Source organism: Poecilia mexicana, unplaced genomic scaffold, assembly GCF_051168715.1.
Source record: "Poecilia mexicana isolate PSO_F unplaced genomic scaffold, ASM5116871v1 scaffold_8, whole genome shotgun sequence".
In the NCBI taxonomy this organism is placed as follows: domain Eukaryota; kingdom Metazoa; phylum Chordata; class Actinopteri; order Cyprinodontiformes; family Poeciliidae; genus Poecilia; species Poecilia mexicana.
Window position 1 is genome coordinate 3,354,351 of NW_028263377.1, and position 18,772 is coordinate 3,373,122.

The 18,772-nt window shown below is 37.4% G+C and overlaps 2 protein-coding genes across 2 annotated transcripts; one reads left to right on the forward strand and one right to left on the reverse strand.

The window, feature by feature from the left end:
* Nucleotides 1-959: 959 nt before the first annotated feature.
* LOC106930212 (brain-specific serine protease 4-like) lies at nucleotides 960-4,275 on the reverse strand. The gene is made up of 5 exons (XM_015007632.2): nucleotides 4,133-4,275; nucleotides 3,694-3,871; nucleotides 2,468-2,742; nucleotides 2,146-2,285; nucleotides 960-1,299 (listed from the first exon to the last, which is right to left on the reverse strand). The coding sequence occupies exons 1-5, from the start codon at nucleotides 4,182-4,184 to the stop codon at nucleotides 1,111-1,113; spliced, it is 834 nt and encodes a 277-aa protein (XP_014863118.1). The 5' UTR covers nucleotides 4,185-4,275; the 3' UTR covers nucleotides 960-1,110.
* A 1,888-nt stretch (nucleotides 4,276-6,163) lies between these two features.
* cln3 (CLN3 lysosomal/endosomal transmembrane protein, battenin) lies at nucleotides 6,164-17,748 on the forward strand. The gene is made up of 15 exons (XM_015007629.2): nucleotides 6,164-6,433; nucleotides 6,511-6,547; nucleotides 7,114-7,210; nucleotides 7,325-7,408; nucleotides 8,440-8,519; nucleotides 8,758-8,843; nucleotides 9,634-9,706; nucleotides 10,650-10,793; nucleotides 12,277-12,413; nucleotides 13,906-13,958; nucleotides 14,033-14,101; nucleotides 14,284-14,339; nucleotides 14,428-14,521; nucleotides 15,924-16,064; nucleotides 17,136-17,748. The coding sequence occupies exons 1-15, from the start codon at nucleotides 6,367-6,369 to the stop codon at nucleotides 17,250-17,252; spliced, it is 1,335 nt and encodes a 444-aa protein (XP_014863115.1). The 5' UTR covers nucleotides 6,164-6,366; the 3' UTR covers nucleotides 17,253-17,748.
* Nucleotides 17,749-18,772: the final 1,024 nt, after the last annotated feature.

Sequence of the window (18,772 nt, forward strand, 5' to 3'; positions counted from 1 at the left end):
TCACAGGAAAACAGGACTGAACACAGAGAACTCAAAAATAAACACACAGAAACACGGATCGTGACACATGTATACATTTCTTTCTACTTAATTGTATGACATGTTGTGTTGGTTTTTCACATAAAGTTCTAATGAAATATATTTATGTTTGTGGTCGTAATGTGACGAAATATGGAAAAGTTCAAGAGTTGTGAATACTTTTACAAGCCTCTGTACTTTGTTTTTGCTGGTATAATAGTCTTCTGATAATTATCAGAGAATCTCCTTTTATTTGTCTAAGTTCTAGAAAAGTGTAGAATTTCTAAGAAAGCTGAACTAATCAGAGAGAGTAAGTCATAGGTGGTCAGGTAAGAAAGAGCTCAAATACGACTGGGATACAGTCTGAGAAGTGAACAGCACAGATTTTAATATCACAAAGAGACAGAGCACTACACAACACAAAAGCCAGAGTATTATATATTCACATTCATGTGTTGGGGCTTTAACTGCCTGACCAGGATTAAAAGAGTCTGTAAGGTTTAAAAAGTCAATAGTCAGGGGTGTATTTAAGCACTAAGCATGAATATTAAACTCACCTAGAAATAGAAAACCGTCACAGTGTGGTATCATCCTGCCTGTGTTGCTCAGAGTAAACCAGTGCACATCGTACCAGAGTGGACAGATGGATTTCAGTCAGCTGCAGTTCTAGCTGGAGTAAACTTCAGCTGCAAGCTGCCAATATTTGAAGCAGTTTTTGTGAGCAGTAACTATGTAGTTGAAAACTGCACCAAAACAAAAACCTAAAGTGTCTATTGCAACAAATGAAATGATAGTTATTCAAGCACTACTAAGTAGCATAATTGTGGAGTAGTTTGCTTAGGGAAGTCTTTATTTTAAATTTTTAAGCTGGTTAATGTTTTTTTTTTATTGAGCTACAGACAACATTAGTTTATGAAATAAACACAAACAGACAACAAAAGTGATGCTTCAAAGTTTTAATGCAATGTGATTAAATGTTTGACAGGGAGAGAGAGAGAGCAGTAAGGGTTGACTGGATAAGGAGACAAGCTGAGAAAGGCAGCAACTCTGCTGGTTAGGGAAGCCTTCGACTTCCTCTGACTTCTGGGAACATTAGTCAGAGGCGAATTCTTTGTCGAGTTGCTCCATGCGACTTTTGATGTAGCCCATAAAGCTGGAGACTTGTGTGTAGATGCTAGGAACGCCTGGGACCTCACAACCTTTCGGACTCCCATAACTCATGATTCCCACCTGCACAAAGCCTCTGGCTGTTCGGCACATGAGCGGGTCGCCATAGTCACCCTGTGGAGAAGCAGATTTAACTTAAAGTTAGGTTTTATTCCCTGAGCCTGCTTATACAATCAAATTGCACAATGCTCTGAAACTATGTGATAATTAAATTGTAGTTATTGTACATAAGCACACGTGTTGAGGGGGAGCTGAGACAAAACTGATCAGGTTTGCCTGGTTTTATTTGGATGTTAGGGACAAGTCTGAGTTCCTGGATGAACCCAGTGCATTGAAATGCTGAGCGAGTCTGACTGGGTACAAGTAACAAGAACACATGAACAGATTTCTGGCAGGACAATGTTTTAATTCAGCTATATCATGAAAACTCACCACACCTTGGTTTTTTGTCATTAATTGATAAAATGTAATGTAAGTGATACTAATAAAAACAAATTTGAATAGTTTCTGCCATTTTTCTTACGAAGCATTAGAAAATCTAATTAAATATGAGATTAAGTTAGGAGTGCTGGTATCATGATCAGTGCTTGTTTGGGCTTTTAGGGGTTTCTTCCATGTCATATTTTAGCCATGCATTTGTTTATTTTTATATTCTGCTTAGATTTTGTTTCTTTACTTTATTCTTGCATTTGGTTCTTATTTTATTCTTACTTTAAATTATGTTAAGCATTCATCCTTTTGGTTGTTGTTGTATTTATCTCTTTTTCAGCTGACTGCATTCATGCGACTTTGTCTGAGTGTGTGTGTGTGTGTGTGTTTTGTCTTGTGTCTCAACAGAGTATCATCAAATTAAGAAGGCCTTGGCATGATTTGAATTAAAGTTTTTGCTTTCATACACAAACGTCTACACAGATATTGAAATAGAACATCATCTCAGTTCACATAGATACTGAAACTCACATCACAGGGGTTCTTTATCCCTTTGGGGTCGCCTGCACACAACATTGTATCAGTCATGGTCGGATATGCAGCTTTACAATCTTTCCGAGGCAAGATGGAAATCTGCACCTCTTGAACAGCTTTTGTTTGTGGCAGAGGAACTGGATGGAAACACATAAAGAGTCATGTAGGCTTCATGTCAACGATGAGTGTTTACTCAAGTAACTTTTAATGTCGAAAAATTGTTCATTATAAGAAGGTTCAAAAAGTATTTCCAATTGCAAATTTTTGAAAACATTACTTATGTGATTTTACAGTGTAAACAATTGGAAAATAAAATCACCTTTGCCAATACTACCCCAGCCTGCAATCCAACACTCGGAGGAAGAATCAAAGATTTCATCCTCTTTGGGTAAGATCACTGGAGCAACGGTCTTAGAGAATTCTAAAGGGTATTTTAACCTTATCAGCGCAATGTCATTGACAAAGCCGTTGCCAGCAACCCTGAATTCAGGAAGACGATCAACAATGTCTACGTCCATGTAACGTTCAGATGGCATGCCCAGCTCATATGTGCCAACCCAGACTCCTGTTCGATCCCACCTGGTCCTCAGTTCACTGAAACACACAAAAACAGACAAAGAAGATCAAATTACCACCTCTTTTTTATCCCCTGTAAATCCAACTCTCAAACACTTTATGACACTTTTCATCTCAAGTATCCGTTCACTCTCCTTTACTGCCTTTATCTGTCTTGATAAAACGAGATGATTAGATCTCTCTTATTTTAGCTGCCAGGACATTGAGAAAAATCAATTCTACACATTTTGAATTACATAACTCATGTTAAATAAAAGACCAAAGTAGATGATGCTGCTGCTTGTGCACACACCACGATTACATATACCTTATCAGTTGTAAGGTAAATATGTTTCACTTAATTACATCAATAAATTAAAATACATTTAAGGTATCTCCATGATAGCTAATGTAGAAATAATACCAACCAAACATCTGTTTGTTGTTTATATGTAATTAATATCCAGTTGACCCTCCCACAGTCTTAGCGAGGGAGGGTTAGACGTGACGGTCAGACAGCAGGAAGCGGGGTCAGACATGTCCCTTCAGACCGTCAGTTCCCGAAACCACACACAAAAAAATATCTAGTAAAAGGCACAAAGCCAGACCCTCAAAAAATCATGGGGTCCCTATCTCTTAAGACTATGGGTGAATTAAAAATGTTATTAAATTTTAAGTATTCATTTATGGATATTAAGCCTTGTCCTGTCAGTCTTTCATTTCATTTTATTTATTGAAATTACAACAATGCATGATAACAAACATGTCAATAATAAGCATCGAAATATGCCAAAATTAGCACAACTGCTAATTTTCTTAGTATCAGTTTTCTATCCATTCTAATCAACTACATTAACTGATCGAAATGTATTTTGTGAAAGTCTCTGATTAACTCCATATAAAGCATATTAATGGTTCAGACATTTACACTAGCAGCTGTATAATTGTGGAAGATTATCAGAAAATGAAGAGTTCTGTATTCAGACTTACTCATCCCAGCAGCGCCCAGCAGTCATGACCCACTTCTGATTGAGAATTGAACCACTGCAGTGCCACTTTCTCTTCCCACTGTCTGTGGTGATGTCAAGGTAGACCAACCCAGGCCACCTGCCCTTTGGGGCGTCCCCCCCACCAATGATGGAGCTCCTCACTGCAGCCCCCATCAAAGCTAAAAGAAATAAATAAAGGAGAAATGTACAGTAGTGTCACCTCAGAATAAAGAATTCAAAATTTTGGTGTAGACAAAAAATTGGTGTGCACCTAATGACACAACACAAGAAACAACATTAAGGTGGCCACCAACATCCTGAAAAACTGACTAAATAATGAAAAGATATTTATAATATCAACCTCACAAATAATAAGTTTGTGAGGCTGTCAACATGTTGGGAATGAAGGAACCCTTAAAATGAATTATCTTGTGTCTCACCTGCAGAGCACTGGAGCAGAACCAGCAGAGCGAACAGTTTACCCACAGCCATGGCTGAGATGCAGCTCTGTGGAGCCGAGAGACTGCAGGAGTTTTATACACACAGCCGATGATAAGAAACTCTTATCAGATGCATCACCCAGCCCCTCCAGGCATGGGCAGAGGAGAAATGTTTATATGCACTTTGATGCAGATTTAAAAGATCTCCTCACTTTGTGTGGACAAAAATCTGAAATAATTCAGAAAAACATAATATTTTATTTATATTTCTTTGAATTTAATACTGGAGCTTTTTTTTTTTTTTTGCATAAATGTTTATAATGTTTACCTTACACCATAACACAAAACTACTCATATCCTTTGGCTTTTTTCACATTTTGTCATAGCGCAATCAGACATTTCAGTGGACTTAACTGTGTCTTGTTGCACATTATTTTTTTAGGGGTATGAGAATAAAAGGGAGTGATAAAAGAGACCACCGCCTCTTTCTGATTTATATTTGTTAAATGTTTTGTATACCATTTATTGTTTCTTTCCATAGTCATGTTCTATTTTATGTTTTTTTTTTTTGTTTTTTTTTTTATAAATTCCCTGTAAAGTACATTGAAGTTTGCGGCTCTAATGTGACAAAATTTGAAAAAGTTCAAAGGCTATAAATGAATAGTTTGGCAAGACACCGTACCTTATCTGCACATACACTGACTGAATCCCAAGTCTCATTATAAAGGAACAGATGTTGTCTCTAAATATCTTGGCCTTAGTGTATTATGACATCTGGTAATCTATACATGACATTACAAACCATCACTAGCTTTTGTTTTTTGTTTGTTTACTTTAAGGTTAAATTTTTGTATTTTTATTATGTGAATGATTGAACACCACTGCAAACATCTGTCAAGTCTCTAAATGTTTCTTAAGTTGTTGTTTTTGTTTGTGGTTGTGTTGTGGTAATGTCTGGTGGTGACGAGACAGCGTACTGGAAAGTAACTGAGAGGGAAAAGGTTGCTGGGACAGATGTGTCTAAATTTCATCTGCAACACTCAGATGGTCAGCTCAGAATTTGGCATGAACAACATGTGTTTGTCAGATTGTTTTTTCTAGATAAACCCAATTCCAACTGACTATTGACTCATCAAAGCAAACAACCAGGAAGAACCCCCACCAGTACAACAAAGGAAAAGTCCCCTCATTTCCTTGGTGAAGTTTTGTTGGGGACCCCTTTCATGGCCAGAGAGTTCCATGAAAGTAGTTTTGATGACTACTTCCAGCAGGATAATGCACAAATCAAATTTAAGAGGTCTCCAGCAAGACAATGCTGGATACCTAACTGTTTAGTGATGTCCTTCACATAGTCACCAGATCTCAGTCTTTTAGGACTGGATAAAACACGAGACATGTAGCCTACCAATATGTTGCAGTAGCACTTGGAGTTCATGTATCATGCTCTGTGGCGCAAAAAGTGGGTATGCAGCGCATGAACGCATAGGGGCGCTGCACCAGAGGGGGCGTCAAAACCCCGTCTGGAGGGGGCGGCTCCCCGATGATGCCTTCACATACACTTCACAGCGCCCTTACTCTATGAATAAAGGTTGAGTGGATACCTTAAAATGTATTCTGAATCTAAAGTTTAGGTTTAGATATTCCCAAACAGACATCCAAACAATAGTTTGAATGAATAAAGTAGATCTGACTTCTGTAATGGTTCCAACCAGAACCCTACTGAATATAAACTATGGTCAAAGCTGGGTCAGGGACATGAAAACCAACCCATTTAAACCAGCTTAAAATCACATAATAATTCATTCGATAGAGGGTTCTGGTGATAGTTTTCCCTGCAAATTTCGGAGTCCTTTGTGGATTGCAGAAAATATCCATTAAATTGAAATGTGTTACCTCGGTTCTTTGTATAGTGCTCCGCAGATTTATTTATTGTATTATAACATTACGGAAATTCATAATTAAAGCCCCCAATTAATCTGACATTAATTTGCCGGTGTTCTGTATTAGTCGCATGGCCCAGCGCTGCGGTATTCCAGCGGCATAGGAACGGACGGTCCTGGCTGTGTTTCTGGGGGAGCATTTTCAAACGAAACATACAACTTCTGACGTTTTTCGGACAAACAGTAGCTAAGTCAGCAAAGTCAGTCAGTGTTGCTGTTGTTTTTTTGAAACTCAGAATGTTGGTGAACGTTGACTCTGGGACATTTTGGTAGCCTGTTTCCGTGGATGTTTTCATGGTTAGGACCATGGAGCGCTCAGCCAGCATTAATGCTGACCAACCCCAGCAGCCTGGTACTAATGGTGGGTCACCCAGCTGTCAGTTTCACCCACCTTTTGGATTAAATCTCGTTTCACTTTGTTTTCTCTGTTGTGTCCAGGTTGTTGCGTTAAATGGCGCAACTGGTGGGGCTTTTGGTGAGTGATTACTTATATAATCCTAAAATATGTCTGCAAATTCAATCTACATTCAATTTACTGCTTCAGCAAATTGAATGTTTTTTGTTGTTAATATTAGCCTGGATGGCTGATAGTTGTGTTTAATAATATTGAAAGGAACAAAAACGTAAAAGAGTAAAAAGAAAGGCTGAGAACTAAACTCCAGCCAGCGAAGCCACGCCTTCCTCCAGCCATCAGGTGATTCTAGTGTTACTTCCTCCTTACGTATGAAGAATAGAAACTAAATTGTTTCAATCATTTTTTTCGTTCTGCGTATTTTGTATTTATAATATTTCCAGAGTCTTGCAAAAGTAACCATGTCACTGTCATAACATTATAACCACAAACTGCAGCGTTGTTTAGTATTTTATGTGATAGACTAAAATTAGAAATGTCTGCTGTGCATTCAGCACTGATTAGTAGAAGGACCTTTAACTGCCGTTGCAGTTATATATATATAACTGTATATATATATATGTATGTATATATATATATATATATATATATATATATAAAATGCTCCTTTTGTCTTGTTCCTTCTTCAGGCTCCTTGGACTTTGCAACAACTTTGCTTATGTGGTCATGCTGAGTGCGGCTCACGACATCCTTGAAAAGCAAGAATCAAAAAACTCAACAGTGACTGTAAGAAAGCCAATGTGATTAAACACATATATTATTATCTAACCATTAATAACCATAGTCATTAATGGTTAGAAAGGTGTTTAATCACCGAATGTTGTGACCCTTACATTCCAGGCTTCAGATCAGCTGGCTGTGGGCCTCCGAGCTGGAAACAGTAGGAACAGTAGTCGGTACGACTGCAGTCCTGTCAGCACTGGGGTAAGAGGAGACTCTCTCTCCGGTTGCCTCTGACCAGGCCAGACCAGTAACATCCACCATTAGCCTGGGAAATCATTTCCGGGGTGTTCTAATGCATCAGACAGCAAAGCGTTTAGCTCCATTCCTTTAAACCCCATAAAAAGAGATGGAATCTGAATTTACTCAAGTGTTCATGGTTAGGTCCAGTTAGATTATGATGTGGAGAACTGGGAACATCACTTTACCACACAGTAAGAGGCAGCTGCCATCAGGGATCACTGTCATTAATGTTTAGGCATTTGGCAATATGAAATAGCATTATGACTTCATATTGCTATTTTCTTTTCCTTTTAAAGGAATTTGGTTGAGCATAAAGGTTTCCCATTTCCTTCATTGCTTAATTTTTTTGGGGGTTTTCCTCCTGAGTATTCTATGCATCCTGGAAATAACCTGATCTCACTAACTTTAAGGATTTTTGTTTGCTTATTGAAATTATTTAATTGGGGCCATGGATATGAGATATCCAGATGTAATCATAAGGGATCATATGCTTTATATCAAGGTGAGGGCTTATTTTGGAACTGTCTTGCAGAAGGAGCTTCAGCTGATATCAGGCTGAATAAAATGTTGGAAAGAAAGACAGCTGAGAATAAAGTAATTTTGTTGTCATAATAGATTTGTTGATCTATTTGCATACATATATGTATATATATATATATATATATATATAAGGGGACTTCTGAAGGTCATTAGTTTGACTGGACTTTATTCAGGGGTAAAATACTAAATGGGGAATACAAATTCATGACATACTTTTCAGATTTTTCCTTGCAAAAATAAAGTGGTCTGTCTTTTTCCATTCACTTCACAGCCTTACAGTAGCTTTTGTTGTTGTGTTACATGAAATCCTTAGAAGTTTGAGGAAATGTGACAAAATGTGAAGATGAGTATACTTTAGGAAGGCACTGTATTTAACATGGAAAAAACTTTTCGTAATAAGTTCTGTTAGATCAGAATGAATGAAGGTAAACAGAGGTAATGTGTGTTTGCAGGCTGTGCTTCTGGCTGACATTCTTCCAACACTCTTCATCAAGATTTCAGCTCCCTTTGTGATCCACAAAGTACCCTATGGGTGAGTTCATCAATATTACTTCAAATTCCATAAGTATATTTGATCAAGCTTGACATGTTTAAGAAGCAAATCTGATGGGAAGAATGTTGAAAGTTTTAGTGTTTTTTTTTAGTACTTAATTTTTATTCACAGTATTCCAAGTAAAACAGTTTGTAAATTGTTTATATTATTCAGAAAATTAAAGTAAGGATCCATTCTTTTCCAAAACTCTAAAAGCAAATTCTTTTATTATTTCTAGTTTTCGGGTGCTGTTTTGTGTCGCTATGGCAGCAGCAAGTTTCCTGCTTGTTTCCTTTTCCTTCGCTGTGTGGCTAAGTATTGTTGGTAATTATTGATGCTCCAACTCTTCTCGGTATGTGTGGTGAAGCTGATAATGATGAAGGCGTCAGATGATAGATTTTAGTCATTTCAGTTTAGTTTGCACCTTATCTTCTCTGCATGCATAGAGATATGATATCACAGCTTCATGTTGAAATGAGCCTGAAGCAGCTCATCATGATAAGTGCAGTTATTAATACACCCTTCTGTGATAATTTCTTATCAAAGGAGGCGAACTGATGTGATCAAACTGAGAGTTTTAACACAGCAGCATGTTGCTGCTACGCCCTCAGAAGAGTCCAGGAAACAACAAAGATAATGTATTTGAAGTATACATGAAATTTTGACCCTTTTAATGCAACTGTGCATTAATAGTTGTATTAAAAGTACATTAAAAATATCATCTTAGCATTATTTGGTAAATAACTACATTTTTATGCAAAGTTACAGTAAAACTGGGATTAAATGTGAGTTAAAAGTGTCAACTTTGCATTAAAAATGTCATTATTTCCCTAATGATAATTCACGACAACACTTGTAATCATTCATGAAGACTCCTTTATGTTTATGACAGGTGTTATATTATGTTTATGACAGTGTCATGCCAGTCTTATGCACACCCCTTCAAATAAATTTTACCATTTTACCATGACACACTGCTACATTACTCAGTTCAGTTCAGGAAAATTGTACAGTACTGCTAAGGTGGGGATGTTTCTGTATAAACTTTTTGGTTTCTTTGCATGTGTGCTAAAAGTTCCTGCATTCACACTGGGCTCACTCTGTGTTGTTACAGGAGTGATCTTTGCCAGTATAAGCTCTGGGCTGGGGGAACTATCATTCCTGTCACTCAGTGTCTTCTTCAACAGGTAAAACCGTCATCTATGTCTTAGTTTCTTTTGAGTTTTATAAGGTGCTTAAACTCAATCAAACATAATAACCAAGAGTGGGACTGTGCTACAACCTGCAGGATAATGTTGATCATGTTGACGAATGTCATTTTAATATGATTCATGACATGTGAATAAATACTTAAAGGCCAAATTATGCCAAATTTTCTTTCTGCATGTTTTTGTTCTTCCATTTGGGTCTCAGCCCAAGTGGAACTTCGCTCACTTCGTCATTAGAAGACGGACAGGTTTGGTCAGGTTTGGTCAGTTGGTTTTACCGCTGTATGCGCTGGACTGTGGCTGCTGGATAAAAATGTCCATGCATTCTCCCAGCTACAAAGAACAGAATTATGTGGCTTCATTTTCTCTTTATATATTTGCTCTTTTGCTCTTTATATTATGTTTCTATCAATGTCTTTTTATGCACATTTTGAATCATCGCATTAGTAAAGGTTGATGTAAATGTCAAAATTTGAAATAACTTTCTCAGTTTCACAAATAATAAAAAAGTACGCTCTCTTGAGTTGCTTTTTGGCTTTTCCAAAAAAAAGTAAGTCAATGCTTTAAAGGCAAGATGGAAACAAGTTTGCTTAATAAGTTCCAATGTAGCAAATGCAAATTCATCCTTAATATTGTTAAGTATTTCTTAATTTATTGCAACTTATATTATTATCATAATATTCCACAACATTTTTGCATATTTCATGTTTTTCTAATGTTATGCAGTCCTTGGGTTTTATCCTTAGAGCTCCCATGTAGTTCTGTTACATAAAACTCCAACAAAATACATTGAAATATTTGGGCAAAAGGTGGAAGGGTTCAAGGAGTGTGAAAACCTTTCCATTATCCAGCATATAATATTAGGTGTAAACCCTTAGACTGTGTGGCTTGGGGTTAGTAACTCTGCTGCCTTCATCCTCAGGAATGTTCTGGAAGGCTGGGGTTCTGGGACTGGTGCTGCTGGTGTTGCTGGTTCCCTTCTCTATGCAGGCCTCATCCAGGCACATCTCTCCCCCCGGACAACACTGCTCATCATGTTAATTGTTCCGTTTGCAATGCTAGCTAGGTAAGTGTTGAAATGCTGTTAAAAACGTGTTACTTCTGTAATGAGCTGCTTTCAGGAAGTATTAGAAACGTGCTGACAGTCTCTCCCTTTTCAAACTGATGACGCCATTTCAGTTTGGTCACAAGCCACTTATGCTGAGCTTAGAAAAAAATTTGAAGTTCTCATGCTATTAATTCTGGATATTGAAGTTACATCAGAGCATGGTTCTGTGAACATGACAGAACAGTTTTAGTTTTTATCTGGTTTAATGTATAAGTATCCAAGATCAAACAACCAAAAACAATCAATAAAAAAATAGAAATAAAAACCACTTACAAACGAAACAATAAAAAAATGGATTATGATGTTTATGTAAATAAACTTACTCTTCAAAAAAAGTTAATTGTCAGAATAGAAATTACCGAACTCATTTTAATTTATCACGCAATTAATTGCTTATTGCACCAGACTTAAAAGGGCAGTGTCACTCAATCAAGCAACTATGTTACCTTCAGTTGTTATAAAAATGTTGTACATATCATATATGACTTAAAAGAAATTTTACTGACTAATTTAGCACCTTGCAAAGGGCTACTGTCTTTTTAAAAGCTCCTTTTCTTTGAAACTCTGCCTTCAGAAAGTCATCAAAACATGGCTCCTCTATTGACCCTTTAATGATGATTTTACCAGCATTGCTCTGAGAATTAGCTTGTATAATCAATCAAACAAGTGCAGTCGTACAGTACATTTCAGCAATAAAGCTGTTCAGAGCTGTTTGAATCAAGTTCAAAGTGCTTTACCTCATAGACACACAAAAATAAAAAGACATATAAATAAGATGTAGTCAACAATTGAGAAACCAGAAACAAACATTAAATTTTAATGAGTGCCATCATCAAAATTATCAATACTCATTGATAATCAAATATCCAGTTATTATGGCTCAAAAGCAGCTCTAAATAGGAGGGTTTTAGGCTAGATTTAAAGGAGCTCAATGTTTCAGCTGTTTCTCAATTTTCTGGAAGTTTGTTCCAGATTTGTGGTGCATAGAAACTGAATGCTGTGAGTTTTGTAGATGTGCAGTTCCATCAGCTGTTTGCTAATTGCTGCTGGCTAGTCTGAAGGAGTTGCATGGGAGAGCTGCTCTGTGAGGCGGGAGCTCAGAAACTTGGAGAGCTGATAGAGACGCAGCTGTGCTGTGAGCTAGTAACAGAATGAATGCAGGGAAACAAAGGCACACTTCTGCAATTTCCAAATATTTTCTTGCTCTTTATGAAGCAATGAAATAAACAGTCTGAAAGTCTGTTGGTATGGAAACCTTTGCAAAGCAGGTATGTGTTGAGGTATCTAGTAAGCACTTTCAGTAATTTCTTGTGCTTTATTGTGGGACAATAGGCTGAAAAAGGATGTACCCTTAAAACTCATGTCATGTAGGAACACATTACAAAGAAGAATCAATGTCTGACATGATCATTATATGTATGTGTTCTTCCTCCATTACCAGCTATTTCTTTCTGCTGGTTCCTGAACCTTCTCTACCTCAGTGGAGCAGGTCGGAGACAGAGTGTCCACCTGTGGACTCAGAGGAACGACAGCGACTGATGGACGAATTAGAAGATGACCTGGAGACATCAGCTCCAGGTAAAACTCCCAGCAACATCTAGGATGTCTAACATTAACATAGAATTTCCAGAATGCTTGATTTTGTAATTGGTCAATCAGTTAATGTAATATCAGAGTTTGTCCATCAATATGAGTTGGCCTGCATCATATCTTAAAAGACTGACACGTCTTCCATTGGTTTTATCTGATCTGACTGAAATGTCAGTTTTTCTGTTTGAGGAAAACGTGTTGATATTTGGTTTGATTAGAAAGTAATTAATCTCTAAATGAACACTTCCTCTTCATAAGACATGCTTGTTATCATGTAATGTGGTTGCTGTCCACTAATTTGGCTTTAATTTTTCAGAGCAAGTGATAAGAATCTGGATGTAAGCTTGATTTGCTGGAAAAAGTCTGTTCATATTTCTATATCAGTTTAATTTTGGACAAAATAAGCAAGTCACCAATAAGTGGGGAAGGTTGATAGAACATCTTTACTAAACTCAAGAGTCATTTGATGAAGCATACTCAGGACTTTAAATGATCTAGTTCATCTCAGTTCAATTCAGCAACAGAACAAACATCAAGTAAATAACCTTGTCATGACTTTACACACAGCAATTATCAAAATCCAGAAGTATATGTGTTGAAGTCTAAACTACTTATTTTTGGATTTAAGAAGGCAGAGAGAAAAAGAATGAATATATGACTGTCATACCTGTATTATGATGAGAATATAAAAGACCCGAGCCGCAACCTTTGTATTGTGTTTCTGGCACGCCTGAAAATCTGATGCGAAACAAAATGATGGAGGACAAAGCTGCTTCAGGTTCATTTCTGCTTCTGAAACAGATCTGATTAAATTGTTGTGTTCAAGTTGTGCTAAAATGAGTTAGCCTATCAGTGAAGCTATTCAAGCCTTAAATAGCTTCTCAATGCTAAACATGTAGCATCCCCAACGCTAACGTCAGCGTGCACGGTCCACAAACAAGTTCCAGGAATGATCAGGAGTTCCTGAAACACTGAGGAACTGATTGGCTATAGCACTTTGATTCAATTTAACCCTGTAATTAACTCAAGTCCCACCTTTAGATTAAACCCTTTATACACCCAACCAAACCTGGATGTTTTGATGTTCTGGGTTTAGTGCCATCCATCTTCCCATCAGGTCTGACCAGAAAAACATCCCATCAGTAAACACCACCATGTTTGATTGTGGGGACAGTGGAATTATGGGGATTTGACATGTTCCTTCTCATCCACACCAAACATTTAACATTTAGGCCAAAACATTTACCGTTGTCTGAGCAGAGGCAACACTAAATGCAGTTGAGTTTGTTGATCAACAGCGTGTTGATTGGTCACATTCAGTCCCAATAAAATACACTAAAATCTGTAGCTGTAGTGTGACATGAGTAAAATGGTTATTAATATTTTATCATGTAACTGTAATAGCTGTAATGATGATGATGATCTCCACAGTGAATGCATGTGTAGTGACTGATTATTCTCTCCTCATTGACTGTAACAGAGGACAGGACCATGGGACCGGTCACCCTGCAGGAGAAGTTAGCTGTCATCAAGGTAAGTCTCACACGTTTGGAATATTTTCTTCATTGTCATCAAACACTAAGAGTGTATATTGTTTCTGTGAACAGGGCTTGTTACCGTTTGTTATTCCTCTGGGACTGGTCTACTTTGCAGAGTACTTCATCAACCAAGGCTTGGTAAGGTCTATAGTGACCTCTGGCCTCACACTCATCTCACTGCATGCTGTAATTTTTTTGTGAGATGCTAGGAATTATAAGCTGCAACTATCATGAAGGACAAATTATTCTTTTTAACAATAAAATGACTAGAAACATTTAGATGTGAAGAATTTTGATTTTCTTTTTGTTGTATTTGTCAGATGGAGCTCCTGTTTTTTCACAACTCTTCCTTATCGCATGCGGAACAGTATCGCTGGTCAGTAAACTGTCTTTTTATTTAATTTTTAGATGTCGTTTCATTCAGGTAGAAGTTCTGATTGTTGGTTGTTTGTGTATTTGCTCAGGTACCAGACCTTGTACCAGGTTGGTGTGTTCGTGTCCCGATCCTCTCTGCGTTTGAAAAAGTTCAGGAAAACCTGGATTTTCTCGCTACTGCAGGTGAGAAATGGACCAACTACAAATCTAGAAGTGCATTAGCTGTCAGTGACCATGGTAACATGTGACTGCACTTGTAGCCAGCTTATCAAAATTGTAGCCAGGTTTATCAAATACAGCAGAACCTTATATGGTTATGTCTGCTTAAAGGAATTAGAAATAATGCCTGTTAAATAAGTGCAGGAGGCTCCCAGAAGGGCCAGCTGGTGGAAAATGACACCAGGTGGAATCTCTCTCTAAAAATAATATGCTTCAGTATTTGTTGGTTTATTCTTTTTGAGTTATTAAACTTGGCTGATAGATTTATTATGTACAGTAGCAGACTTTTCTTTATCATTGGAAAATTATTTGATAAATGTTTTCTACTTGTAATATTTCAGTTGCTATGGAAATTAAAATAAAAGATCCGTATCCATCAGCAGAAGATATACCAATATACCGATATCAGCATTTTATGTTTCTTACAGTGGGACAGAAAAAATGTAATTATTATGTAGTTTGTACCTGGTTATGAAAGAAGAAAAATACAACCTCAGATTAAACCAGGGGGTCCGAAACCATTTTTTTCTCAGTCCACCTAAATAAAACACCCTGCTGATTAATGAAACAACTCACCATTACAGGAAAACCAAAAATCAGGAATACCCTCCTTCTGACTCTGATTGGCTGCTTCTTAGCAACCTGTGTACTTCTACAGTTAGTACTAGGAGCACTGGGAGAAGGCAGAGGAGCTCCATTTTTTCACAGCTTATCTGTATTTAATTACACTGTAATCCAGAATGATGGCATTTTGTTTTTGTCCCACTGTGAAGGCCCCAGATTGAACAGATTACCCAGATTACACTCTGACCTGGGAACACCTTGGAGTATCCCAAAATGAACTCAAGAGTGTTGCTATGGAGGGCTGTGTTTCCGTGGTTGCACTGAAATATATTTATTAATTGATCGGACAACTTGCAGCTGGTCATGTTGTAAATTCTCAAATAGAAAACATTCAACAAAAGTTCCCGGTCTTACAGCGAGTTTTACTCTGAGATGATAGTCATTCCAGATGGACTATACACATGTCAGTTTACATGTTGACTGGTTACAGTAGATTACAAAAAGAGCATGAACAAGTCTGATCTTTTTGGCTGGAGAAAAGGAAAGTATATTAGCTGGACTGCAACTATACAGTGAGGACAGTCAGAGCCGAACTGACCGACCACACAGCAAAGGATCAAAAATGTCTCATGCCAAGAGGCATGACAGCTGCCGCACAGCTGAGGCTTTCCAAGCATGTCACAGATAATAGATGATCATTTTCGCATAGAATGTGTGAGTGCTTCAAGTTCTGCAGTTTCACTGTCTTTTCTAAAGATTGTTCTAAATCTTTATTCCCTGTCCTCCTCTCTGCCTGCCACAGATGGTGAATGCAGTATTCCTCATCTTTGCTGTGCTCTTCCAGTTTCTGCCCAGCATCTGGATTGTCTTTGGTATTATTCTCTATGAAGGTCTGCTAGGAGGAGTGGCCTATGTAAACACCTTCCACTTCATCAGCAAGGAGGTAACACTGTCCGTCCGTCCGTCCGTCCGTCCGTCCGTCCGCCTGCCTGCCTTGCATTCTTCTCAAGTTGAAGAATGCATATTTTTACTGTTTTGACTTTCTTGGTTTATATTTGCATTTGTGGACAAATTTGTTGCCTCGCTTGGTAAAAATGGGTAAAAAACCCCAAAACACTTTAAATGAATTCATCATTTATCGCAGAAGCATAATGTCATGTTAGCAAATACTTTTTAATAAAAACATTACCACAGACACATTTGTTGGGGTGCAGACCTGCTAAACTCTGACCTTAACTGGAAGTGCTTGATTTAGCCAGATGAGACGCAGATTGAGCCACTGCAGGTGTGTTTGGTTTAAACATCTGCCAGTGCATACTATGTACGGAGGAGGAGCAGTGATGCTGTGGGCCTGTTTAGCTGCAACAGTATGGGAGCTTGTTTGATCGCATGGCATCTTGAATTCCCTGATATAGCAGGAGGATTTAAATACAAATCTGGTGGACTCTAGCAGTAAACAATCAATGAACCAATCTAATTCAATCTAATTCATCTTTTGACACTTTTCAAAAAAAGTCAAACCATAATCCATCCATTCCTATTGGTCTTAGTGATGAAACAATGGAGTCAGGTTGTGTTTATTAATAGATACGATTATCTTTGCATCTTTCAGCAACTCAAAATATTTTGATAAATTAATCTAAAACTGATCAAACAGCATCCTTCTCTCCGTTTGCTTCATTATTGTGAAGTGATAGAGAAGATTAAACTGTATCCAGTAGAGAATGGAGGCTGTGCAATGCATCATCTGCAGGTGTGTTGGTAAAGGTGTCAGAGGGGATTTTCCCCTTAAATATTTAATTATTCCCTCTCATCTGTCCCTCGTAGTAAATTTACGCCAATTAAAGAATGATTTTTTTTTTCCTAAAAACCAAAATGAGTTTGAGATGATTCTTCTGCATTAAAAGATGTTTACATTTGATCCACATCTTTACCAGGATGGCCAAACATTTGTCTGCATCTTCACATAAACACACCTCTAAGCATTTCCTGACGGATGTCCTTTCTCCCACAGACTGAAAGCAGATACAGAGAGTTTGCCATGGCAACGTCCAGTGTGGGAGACAGTCTGGGAATAGCTCTGGCTGGAGCTGCAGCTTTCCCCACACATAGCTACTTCTGTTCCCTGTGACGAAGAATAACCAACATAGAGCAGGACTCTATGTCAACAATTTCTTTAAAGATTGGGACTTAGAATAAAATGTATAACTCTTTCATAAAAATCCTCGTCTACACATAAAGAATTCCCTCTGAATTCAGCAGCACCAATTGCTGAATCCTCTGCAGTTGAGAAGAAAACTTTGATCAGCAGTGCTTCCCAGAACTGTTCAGCTTCCAACCCACAAAATACCAGTGAAAGAGGCTGGTGGTGACAGCAGACAATGTATCCACTTGGATCTGTTTTTATTCACTCATAAGTACTGATTTTATCTGTTTTGATATTTATAGCCTAAAAATACTATACCATATTCTTTTATTTAGTTCTATTTTTAAGGGGATCTCAGGACATTTGAGGATTCACAAGTCCAGATGGAAATACTGACAATGTTGAGAACCTCTGCCTTATATTGTGTCTGCTCCATAAAACAAATTTAAGAAACTCATTAAATAATATGTTTCTACCCAGAGCTACTTCGTCTGAATCTGCTTTATGTCATTCAGTGACAGGAAGTCTGATATCCTTTATACAGAGTAGTTGTTTGAAGTGTATTCTATAATCAGTCAGTCAGTAACATCTTCAGGAGGGATTACACAGGCTCCTGTAAACTGGAGCATTTGCTTAAAAGCATTTTCTGCTACATCCTTTTAAAATATTGATGTTAAAAAATAGCTCTTCATGTTTGTGTTTTAAATACCTTCATATTTTCATTGTTAACTGAAAGCACTTGGACCTGAAACCACCAGTGTGGTAGTGTTTGATTAATAAAAGCTCTTACTTTCCTGAAAAAACATCAATAGAAATGGAAAGTATTAACCTTTGACTGGGACACAGAGGGCAGAGATACAACTAAGCACCTCATTAAATCTTGCAGTCAAGTTTCTTTGCACAGCACATTTCAGCACCAAGGCAATTCAAAGTGCTTAACATGATAAGTGCTTCGTGGTGCATAGAAGCTGAATGCTGCTTCTCCATGTTTGATTCTGGTTCTGGATTCAGAGCAGAACCAGAACCAGAAGATCTGAGAGGTTCTGGAAGGTTGATGCAACAACAGATCTTTAGTATGTTGTGATGCTAAGTTATTCACTGATTAATAAACTAACAACAGTAATTCTTGACACTGTTTGTTGTATTTAAATATATTCCAGGTAGTATTGAAGTCTTATTTTAATGTTGGTTTTAAAGAGGTTTATTTGTACTATTAGTTTTAAAGGTTAACTTCTTGCAGCCTAATCAGGGACTGGGCCTGTAGACAGGACAATGTTTACTTTTTACCATTCCTCATCAAATGAACTTGAAATAAATCAGTTTCTCAGTAGATATTTATAGATAATAGAAAAGCACTAATATGCCAATAAATACAACTTTGGAAATGGAAAAACCTCTTATTTTTCTCAGTAAATTATATCCTAACCTTTAGACTAAACAATCTGAATATCAAACTGGAAGCTCCGTCTTTAGTTGAGTTTTACAGTGCTTTTGAAAAGGTTGCG

Excerpts from the sequence above, each read along its gene's own strand:
- LOC106930212 (XM_015007632.2), bottom strand. The coding sequence starts at position 4,184 with ATGGCTGTGGGTAAACTGTTCGCTCTGCTGGTTCTGCTCCAGTGCTCT. Across the intron at positions 3,872-4,132 it reads TCTGCTCCAGTGCTCTGCAG|CTTTGATGGGGGCTGCAGTG; the intron begins GTGAGACACAAG and ends TATTTCTTTTAG. Across the intron at positions 1,300-2,145 it reads GGATAAAGAACCCCTGTGAT|GGTGACTATGGCGACCCGCT; the intron begins GTGAGTTTCAGT and ends GCTTCTCCACAG.
- cln3 (XM_015007629.2), top strand. The coding sequence starts at position 6,367 with ATGGTTAGGACCATGGAGCGCTCAGCCAGCATTAATGCTGACCAACCC. Across the intron at positions 12,414-13,905 it reads CCTGGAGACATCAGCTCCAG|AGGACAGGACCATGGGACCG; the intron begins GTAAAACTCCCA and ends TGACTGTAACAG. Across the intron at positions 14,522-15,923 it reads GGATTTTCTCGCTACTGCAG|ATGGTGAATGCAGTATTCCT; the intron begins GTGAGAAATGGA and ends TGCCTGCCACAG.